The sequence below is a fragment of the Cornus florida genome, unplaced genomic scaffold (assembly GCF_030987335.1).
Source record: "Cornus florida cultivar Cherokee Brave unplaced genomic scaffold, ASM3098733v1 CherokeeBrave_3.0.0_Hap2_Chr06, whole genome shotgun sequence".
NCBI classification, from domain to species: domain Eukaryota; kingdom Viridiplantae; phylum Streptophyta; class Magnoliopsida; order Cornales; family Cornaceae; genus Cornus; species Cornus florida.
The window spans coordinates 105,168,263-105,178,317 of NW_026775576.1; the positions used below are offsets into that span (position 1 = coordinate 105,168,263).

At 35.4% G+C, this 10,055-nt stretch overlaps 2 protein-coding genes across 3 annotated transcripts; both read right to left on the minus strand.

The window, feature by feature from the left end:
* Positions 1-208: 208 nt before the first annotated feature.
* On the minus strand, positions 209-3,661 carry LOC132315099 (ras-related protein RABA4d-like). Its single transcript, XM_059813856.1, has 2 exons — positions 3,293-3,661; positions 209-736 (listed from the first exon to the last, which is right to left on the minus strand). The coding sequence occupies exons 1-2, from the start codon at positions 3,517-3,519 to the stop codon at positions 295-297; spliced, it is 669 nt and encodes a 222-aa protein (XP_059669839.1). The 5' UTR covers positions 3,520-3,661; the 3' UTR covers positions 209-294.
* A 2,451-nt stretch (positions 3,662-6,112) lies between these two features.
* On the minus strand, positions 6,113-9,638 carry LOC132313629 (transcription factor bHLH130). Of its 2 annotated transcripts, none has more exons than XM_059812485.1 (6): positions 8,577-9,638; positions 7,414-7,748; positions 7,154-7,324; positions 6,848-6,913; positions 6,648-6,730; positions 6,113-6,504 (listed from the first exon to the last, which is right to left on the minus strand). In XM_059812485.1, exons 1-5 carry the CDS (start codon positions 9,115-9,117, stop codon positions 6,692-6,694), a joined length of 1,152 nt encoding a protein of 383 aa, XP_059668468.1. In that variant the 5' UTR covers positions 9,118-9,638; the 3' UTR covers positions 6,113-6,504; positions 6,648-6,691. The 2 variants fall into 2 exon arrangements, with proteins under 2 accessions (XP_059668468.1, XP_059668467.1); XM_059812484.1 differs by having other exon boundaries at positions 6,648-6,716; positions 8,577-9,635.
* Positions 9,639-10,055: the final 417 nt, after the last annotated feature.

The following is a 10,055-nucleotide window of genomic DNA, read 5'->3' on the forward strand; positions in this document are numbered from 1 at the left end:
AAAGATCCAAATTATTTTGGAAAGGACTTGGACTTACATTTCTATATTCACTTGCTGAAGGCTGCTTTCCAAAGATTGGGCCGGTTTGACCTCATTCGAATCAAATTTGAGCAAAAACTTTGTTGAATAACATAAAACTTGAACACTACACTGTAAACAATGCACATTACATTGCATCCTAAATATCATTATTCTTTTTTACAACATTTCATTTTTTGTCGACACAATTGTACCCTACATGAACACCATTTTCCAAAAATTTGAATACAAAAAGAAAAAGGTGGAGAGTGAATTTTAAGAAGATCTGCAACAGCCACCCTTCCTTCCAGTATCATGCTCCTGGTTGGGGACAACAATCTTGATTCCTTTAATACCCGAATTCCCATTATCCGTCCCATTGTTGGCAGCGAGGGATTTCTTGCTGAAGAACCGGTATATTTCTGTAAGAACTGTCTGAAATGCAGTATCAACATTGGTGGCCTCTAGTGCCGAGGTCTCCATAAAGAATAGATTCTCTCTTTCTGCAAACTCCTGGGCATCTTCAGTTGGTACTGCTCGAAGACTTCCCAAGTCACACTTGTTACCAATGAGCATAATAACAATATTCTTATCAGCATGCCCCCTTAATTCATCTAGCCATGTTGCCATGTGGTCAAATGATTGACGCTTTGTCATGTCATACACCAACATTGCACCAACTGCACCACGGTAGTATGCACTTGTCACTGCTCGATACCTGAGGAAAAATTGAGGTGATAACGTCAGTACCTCTAAAAGTCTGGAGAAAGATTCAAAATCTCATAATGTTAATTATAAAACAAATTTTGGAGTGTGTAAAAGATTCATCCGTTGTTGTAAGGGTAATGCTGTGATTAGGTCAGGCTGCACATAACCATATCAGAGTACCTATTAGATCCTGTTTAAGGGGAGGACTGATACATCAGGCTCAAAATTATCTAGCCATCAGAGAAAATATGCTACTCTGCAATAAAAAGATATGCAGTTGGCTTATTTTGATATGAATCATACGATGCCTATAGGTGACACAAAGCTACATCGATCTCAACTTCTCTCAACTAACAGGTTGGCACACTCAATCCGTTATGTAAAATCAGTTAATCGACAGTGGATCAGATTGTCTCAAAAGGATCATAAAAGCATAAATAATTAAATATGGATGTTTAAAAGATGTTGAAAGAAGTCTATATTATTGAAATTTTAGTGTTGTGCTATTCTTATGTTTTCATTGAAAGAGATATACAAGGATTAAATATGTGCATATCCAGCCTATTCCGGTATTTCCCATAAATTGGAAATGAAGAAGTAAATTTCATTGTAAATTCACTTCCCATCATTCGGAAGAACTATAATTTTTACCAGCACATCAACTATCTTCTTGTGGTATTAACACCAGGACAGCAGTAGCCGCCAGTAGGAGGCTTACAAAGCATTTCATGGATCTTAGGATCTATAGGTTACGTTGGACAGGGCTTAAGCCAAAACATAAAGAAAAAACACAAGTTTTTCATTACTCTAGGCCCTAATGTTGCTATACTCTGTTAAATTTTCCGTCTTTCCTACTGCCAATATGTCTTAACAATCACCACCACTTAAAAATGCATCATAAATTCTATTACATGGCCAGAAAGCATAATGGTTCTTCGATCTTCAAACTGACTTCCATACATAGAAGGTAAATTCTAAGTGCCAACATGGTTCAACAACAAAAAACCTTGAATTCAAATTATCCTGATAGGTTGCTGCTTTTATTAGGTAAAACTACTAGGGAAACGAAAAATTATGTCACGTCCTTTAACTCTCGCATAATTAGTCACCTTGAGAGAGAGACTTCAGGTAAAATCTCCTCTACACTACATAATCTCTGTACATATATGGAAGATATTAAAGCAACATCTGTACGACAAGTGAGCTTTCAATTTTAGAACTGGTGACAATGAACAGAATGCTAATCCAAATTAAAATGTGTGGAAAGAACTAAAACAAGAAACATTAGTAAGTTTGCTCTCAGCAAATTATATATGCCCTGACACTTAAGCGGTTATGACTAGCCTTTGAGTTGAGCCTTGCAAGTTGTATACCACAACTAAAGTGAAGCTACCGCTTATATGCCTTCTTAGGTCTTCAATGATGAGGCAATGCCAACAAATGGGGCCACTTTAGAGGTTCACAAAATAATTCCAAATAAAATTAATAGGAAGTCCACAAGTGAGGTTCTCTTCCTATGCAATATTGAAGCTTGTGTTCTCATAAAAGGTCCTCATAACTTTCTTACCTTAATATGCTCTTCAGATCCAACAACAAAAACTGAAAGGTGCATCTCATAGGCCTTTGAGGTTTATGCCATGTTTCGTGAGGATGAAATCTCACAAACTTCCACCTTCAAAGACACCAAACACAATTGCAGAACTGTGCATAGAGCAGGAATATTGTGAACCAACTTGGTTATTAAGCAATCAGCTCCTAACCCCCCACCCCTCTCTCTGGTTGGGTGTGTGAGAGATATTAAACAACGAGCCCAGAAACAACAATTTATGAATCTCAAAATCGATGATATAGAAGAATATTGAATAGGAAAGATCGATCAGTTGCTAAAGCATCAAAACAGCCATAGACTTCATTCTAAGTTTTAACTTAGTTGAGGACATGAAGGATTGTTGGCCAAAAATAATTGGTGCATTTTGATGAAAGACATAAACTAACTAGCATTTGTTCTTAAAGTGCACAAGCAGCAGAAGAAAATCCTATGCCTTTGAGACGAGACAGAAAAAGATTTAGTGTATGCCTAAATATAACAAAGACAACAAGTAGGTAGCTAAGCAGTCAACCCAAAATGCTGTCAAAAGTCTTCAATCCAGTGATCTTCCCTCCATTTATATATATTACTTTTCACTCTCAAAGTTTCACCACAATTACGAGCATCGATGGATCTAATCTTCTCCCACTAGAATTTTCAGTCACAGTCCATGACAATACTTTTTTCATTTGAGCATTCCGTTGATTTGCAAAATGCTGCAAAAAATAATGTCTCCCACTATACTGTCATTGATAATTTTCGGAAAGAATTCATTATATTCAATCAAAGTCAGATTATAGCTAACCTGTGTATGTAATTTATTAGGCATGTTTTTCACTGACTTAGATTTTCATACCACATTTTCACAAAATAAAACAAAACCTGGCAAAAAAATGCTACAAAAATATGTTACTACTGTACAAGAAATAAAATAATATTGAATATGAATACCTAGCAAGAAAAAGGGAAAAGGCAAACCTTTCTTGGCCGGCAGTGTCCCAAATCTGTGCCTTCACCGTCTTGTGATCAAGAGCAACTGTCTTTGTCTGGAATTCAACCCCAATAGTTGCTTTTGAATCCAAACTGAACTCATTTTTCGCGAACCGTGACAATAGCTGAGATTTCCCTACAGCTGAGTCTCCAATTAACACGATCTTGAATACATAATCAATCTTTTGATTATAATCCCCATACAGATTCGACATTGTCAAACCCTAATCAAATCCACAGTTTTAACATGCAATTTCGAGTTACATGAACACAAATAAGACAAAAATAAAAAAAGTAAGTATAAATTACAAATTTGCAATCAGTAAAATAAATTTGATAAAAAGATCTAAATCATAGATTTTTATGTAGATCATATAGAATTTTAATTTAGGGTTAGAATCGTGGTTTCTTGGGGAGATCTAGAATCAGGGTTAAAGTTAGGGTTTGGAAAGGAAGATCATAGGAGAGAGAATTTGAACGTGGCGGTGGGAAGTTTGTGTTCTAGAGAGAGAGTTAGGAGAAGAGAGAGGTTACGGAAGATCAACGGCTAGCGCGGGTCCCAGTAACGGTTTTTTGGTACGCAGAGCGAAGTGTTCAGTGTATTTGAAGGGGGCTGGACAAAATTATGCCGAACACAATAAGTCTGGTTGTTTGGTTGTTTGGACGTAAAATATATTTTTTATTTTTTTTAAGATTTAATTGTAATAAAATATTTATGAAGAAAAAAAATATTAAAATTTAATGGAAATAACTTACTTATTAATTTTCGTCAAGTTATTTCATGGGTTTCTTTCGTGCTGATGGACTTGACCTACACATTTGACGAATATCGAAAAAGTAAAAATAAAAAAATTAATTTATCTGAAAAAAATAAAATAAAATAAATTTCTGAGAAAATATTCTACGTCGAAACAAACAGAGCTTAAATATGTATGTGACATGAGAAGACAATAAAAATAAAGTTCATTAGATGAAAACGTTAGGTAGTGCTGCCTTGGTATCCGATGACCGGGGCATCACCCGGCTGCATTTGACTTAGGGGTGCTATCGGATTAAGAGGTAAACGTAATCCAATTTAGTCTCAATATGTAAAAATTTCAATCTAGTTTGATCAGTTAAAAAATTAAATTGGATCGATTTGAATTTACTAATTGAACTTTTTCGAACCGCCCAATTTTATTATTTTTAATTACAGTCCAATACATAAACTATAAACAATTTAATTACATGTAACGCTCCTCCCACAACCTCAATTTAAATTTTATACAATATCATCAACTATCGGTGCCAACAGCCGACCTATCATTATAATTTAAAACAATGAAACATTTCCTTTTTTTTTTTTTTTTTTTGTGAAAATATGCTACTAATCTCTAGTATAGGAGTGTTATGTGTACCTTACCTTTCTTTTTATTTTTTAAAGTTTTTCCTCTATATATATCTCTAAATCTTAAAAATAAAAAAAAAATGGAGAATTTGTAGAACAATTATTTGAATTTTTTGAGATTTCAGTTTACTGGTTTTTAGTAATAATAATAATAATAATAATAAAATCTCAATATCAGTGTGCGGTTTTTGGAGTTTGGAGCAAATTTGTTTTCTTTAGTTTGCACTTTATTTTATTTTATTTAGTTAATTTTATCTTTACTTGTTTATTGCCGACGTCCTCTAATAGTGTCATTTTTTGTCATTTTACAAAATTATTTATTTTTATATATTTTATAAAATGGTTCAGTGAGGGTAATTTAGTCAACTTAGGGTTTAAATTTGTCAAAAGGGCCTATTTGCACCAAATTGAAACTTTAGAGGTGTCTTTTGCACGTTGGTGATGTCCCTTAATAGTGTCATTTTCGGTCATGTTACAAAATTATTTATTTTTATATATTTTATAAAATGGGTTAGTAAGGGTAATTTAGTAAATTTGTCAGAGGGATCTATTTGTATCAAATTAAAACTTTAGGAATTTTTTTGCACATGAAGAGTATGATATGTACTCTAAAAATATTTTAAGGTTGTTTTCTGCACTTATTCATTCTTTCTTTGTTTTTATGATTCTAGTTTGTTCTGCATGCTATTATAATTTTCAAGGGCCCACATACCAAAAACTGAAGGAGTGGGCCTGGACAAGCCCAGAAACACTGGGCCTCAAATGCTATTACTTTCAGAGCATGCAATGACAGTGAGTAGTGACACTGTGACACCCAACTGTTTTAATCCATGGGTCCCGCCGACCCAACCCATGTCGAGACTCAAGACAATTACCAAAAAGAGGAAAAAAGTTAAAACAAGAAAAAGTTCGGGACTCAACACAAAAACTAAAATAAATGAGCCATTTCTCCGATTTAAAAACTGAATTCCGACTGCCCTCCTCAGGCCATGCAGTGACGACGACGGAACCTCATACACGTACAATGCAATGCAGTGTGCTGTAGATCAAACCTAAGTGTCACCGGTCTCTTATTTTTTATTTTTTAAATCATCCAGAACAAACCTATACAAAGCATAACTACCCGCCTTTTTATCCTCCCAAAGGTGTCGCATGCAATTGTGTCATCTTACTAAATTGGAAATGGACAAGGCAGGCATGATGCAGATAGCAACCATCATAAAGGTTTTAATGATGCGGGCTATCAGTTCAAAGATAAAATTATAGCCTCCTTCAATAATTCAGCCCTCCATTTATGATGGTTGCTTTGACTTCCTGCGAAACACTGAACCAGAAAACTCTCCAACAAACAAATTTAATTTCCTTTTTTTTTTTTTATCCACAACAATAGTTTTGCAGTATATATACCAGCTGAAAATCTCAGTCTTGAGTGTCCCAGCCTGTTTCACTAATAAACTGAAAGAAAAAAAACATATAACAAGGAATGTTTTATTACAACATGTCCTCCTATACAATTGATCTATATTCCTACCTAATCATATAGTTGGAGATTTGTAAGCCTAAGTCTTGTTAGCTTACAGGCCCCCTCTACTTCTTACTCACTCAGTAAAAATAACAACAAAGACTACGTTTTACTATTTTACTACTTTCATTCTTCTTCGTCAATGTGAAAGAGAAATGAACATTGTGATTTCAGTCCATTTCTCCACCCTTCTTCCATTTGTTTATTTACAGAAGCAAATCAAAGAGTTTGATTTTGTATTGACTTCTGCATACTTGAACACTTGCAGTTTGCCCGATTTTCGCTAAGTATCTGCAACAGAAATAAATCTGTAAAGAAAATCTTATGCTGCATAACTTGTTTTACTCGGCAGCAAAATAAAAAAATAAAAATTAAAAAAGGACAGTTGTTTTGGGAATTATTTATGGTATTCGCTTTAGTTTCTTCTTCAATACCTTGTACTGTTTTTGCAGCTCTTTAATGTATTCGACAGCCAAATCTAGCATGTCTGCAGTATTCGTTTGCTGCCAAAAAGAAACTAAAACATCTTCAGTTTCCACAAATTACAACTAGGCTAAATTTTGTATAGTAAAACCAATACACCCAAAAAAATAAAAAAGAAGAAGAAGAAAGTAGTCTATGGTAAAAAACCAACCTTGTCCATGTTTGGAACAAGCTCTTGTAGTTTCCTCATTCTTTCACTGATTCGGGTTCTTCTAACCTAAAAGTAGAGCATCCCTTACAATCATATTCAGCTTTGACTTCATCGGTTTAACCAATTAAAGTACAAACATCTCTTACTCCAAAACAAATATTAAATAGGTTGTAGATTTATTTGGTGACAACTATAACCAAAACATTTTGATTGCAATGCTGACCTTAGAAAATGATTTGGATGGTCCAATGCACAGATGCTAATAATAAGCTAAAATAAGAAATGGTCTAGGATATGGAGAATTACCCTCTCTGCAATGCTTCTTGGATGAGTGGCACAACCTCGCTTTGCTCGAATCTTACAAGGAACCGAATCTTGGAACTGCAGAAACTTCTCCATGGTAGCCATATCACCGGAGGTTTTTGGTAAACTTAAGTGGTGAGACAATATATGTGTGCGATTTCCAAGATCCCCATCCTGATCAGAAACAACACAATCTTATTCAAATCAAACAAACAATTAATCAAGGGACAGACCGACAGATCAATAAATGTGCAAAATTATACCTGAGTACCAACAAATAACTTCCCATCACTATCTAGGTCCCTTTTAAGGCCAGAGAAGTTCTCTGCAAAATGGGAAGAATCATTCCAAGAACTAAATGGGTATCCATGGCTGTAATATTGAGCATCCCCATTGCCATTCCTGAGCTTTCCATCATCATGGTCAGTTGCCTCAATGTTTTCACTCTCAACTTCAGAAATCCGAGAGAGCATTCCCAAGGAAGATGGCAATCTAGATGGGAAGCTCATCTGACCCTTCAACCTGCTTGAAGGAATTGCATCTCCATTAGTACCATTCCCCACTCTATAATTTCCAACAACCCCTGTTGAGCCATAGCCTGCAAATTTGCAAAGAAATTTCGGTGAATTATCATTATGAAAATCTCTACTTGATATTTGAAAATTTTGATACGGCTCGCTGCTAAATCCTCCACAAGGTTGCTAATTTGGAAATGTAAAAACAAAAGGATAACATATGTTAAGTGCTATGTTGTTAGTGGCTCTCCAAACAAGGTCATAGAGATATATCAAAGGGTTAGCTGATCGAGTACAGACTCTTCTTCCTTGTGCCCAATAATGAAATAAGAAACTGATTTTTCTTAGATACCCACAGTTTTCCTACATTTATAAGCAATCAATCACAAGGAAATGTTGCCACACAATATAAGTATCATCGATTAATACTCTAGCTTCTGCATTAGTTATAATATGAAACTAATCTACATTTGTTAGGGAATAGATGCATCTCTTTAAGATATTACACAACGCCACAGAAGGATACCGAAAAGCATTAGCAAAATGAACATCATGGAAGAAAGTTTTATCAATATAGGCCCATTGTGACAATTTCAGATCCCTATCATTATACTCCCTAAATGTGTGTGTGTGTGTCGGTGTACATAGTACAGTATATGTATATTAATCTAGATTCTAGAGTCAGAAGTGAAGAGCTATATGAAGAAAACAATTACTGGCACCATGTGAGCTTCATGTATGCTCTAGCAAATGAATCTAAACTAAGATGCATATATTACAGGCAAGTCAACAGGATATCTAAATTGCTTTCTGAATTTAGAAAGTCAAAACATTTAAATTCCATAGAGCAATTATACTTTTACCAAAAGTGTTTCAAATTATCTCAAAATGATGAAGAGCTCGAAAAGTACCATTTTGAACAGTGTGGTGAGAGAATAGCCCTGCAGGGGAACTGTTCTGCCTCATAAGATTCGGACCCATTTTCGGCTGCGACTGATGCTCCATAGCCATCGAACTCACCACTCCATATGAATTATCCATAGAAGGCAATTGGGTAGCTGGACTTTGTCTCGAATAGTGAGTGTGCAATTCAGGATTCAAAGAGTACCCATTAGCCAGAGGCTTTCTCTCATCCAGATCATGAAAATTTGAAGTCAACCCATGATCTTCAGGGGTTGAAGATTGAGGGATTGAAAAGAATTCACACGAATCGTCCCCTTTATCAACGTCATTGGCGAAGCTCGAGAGCAGAGAGCTCGGAGCAGAGCGAAACCTCAACAACCCAGAATTCGTCTGCTGATTATTCTGGTATTGTGTATACTCATCATGGTGGTTCATATTTGAGTTCATCAACAAGAGTCTACTCTTGTCAATCTGCTCTTCCTTCTTCTTCGAATCAGACGAAAATATAGCAGTCGAGTCGGTAGCTAATGCTCGAGAATCACCGTACATTCCTCGCTTTTTTCCCTGGAAAAATTCGAGGACCTTTTTCACGGAAACTGCTTGATTTTTAAGCAATTGAAGACCCAATCTTGTAGTACAAGCCACAAAGTCCAGATCTTGTGATTCAGACAGAGATAGAGAGAGGCGCTTTTTTAAGTTCTTGGTCCTTTGCGTCTCTTTGCCATAAAAAAAACAGAGCTTGGAGAAAGAAGAGATAATGCAGAATGAGGACTGAATCGTAATAAAATGGAATTTTTTTAGGTCGGCTTATGGGTAGTAGAGAATGGGAATCAAGTGTGACCTCAGGTTTATATTTACGAATCTCAATCACTGAGATATAGAATAGAAGAGATAATTAGTTATGTGTATAATATGCATATGTAAGATATCACTTTTTTTTTGGAGCATCGGAGAGGGAGAAGAGAAGTGAGATTGAGCGTTTTAGAGAGAGAAAGAAGGGAGAGAGAGAGAGAGAAGAGATATGGTGGCGTTGGAGATGGCAATGACAGAGACCCACGGGGAAAAGAAGGAAGCAAAATTTTATCCTCCTTCAATGTCCAGCCAACGGGAAAACTACCTGCAGCCATCAATTTCATTTCAGCCTCATTACAACATTACCCTTATAAATAAACCAAAATACAAAAATGGAAAATGCTAATTTTGGTGTGTGTCGCTATTTATGTTTCTTTCTTTTTTGAGTAAGTCCGTGACGAGACGAAAACACGAATTCACGAGAAAACCCAAGTCATAATTTTCGTTTTCTTTTACTACCTTTTATCTCACATCATAACAGTTACTAGTATATTTAGGTCACACAAGTTTTTTTTGTTAAAAGGTAAGCTTAGGTCACACAAGTTGCTCTTCTTTCACGTGTACTCCCCGTTCTGTAACTTTCGCATTCCTCGGTGTAATGGATAGTTCATTTTCAATTTTTTTTTTTTTTTTTA

Coding starts and splice junctions, on each gene's coding strand:
- LOC132315099 (XM_059813856.1), bottom strand. CDS start 3,519: ATGTCGAATCTGTATGGGGATTATAATCAAAAGATTGATTATGTATTC. Junction 737..3,292: donor GACACTGCCGGCCAAGAAAG/GTTTGCCTTTTC, acceptor ATTTTTCCTCAG/GTATCGAGCAGTGACAAGTG.
- LOC132313629 (XM_059812484.1), bottom strand. CDS start 9,117: ATGTACGGTGATTCTCGAGCATTAGCTACCGACTCGACTGCTATATTT. Junction 7,749..8,576: donor TCACCACACTGTTCAAAATG/GTACTTTTCGAG, acceptor GCAAATTTGCAG/GCTATGGCTCAACAGGGGTT. Junction 7,325..7,413: donor AGTTATTTGTTGGTACTCAG/GTATAATTTTGC, acceptor GTTTCTGATCAG/GATGGGGATCTTGGAAATCG.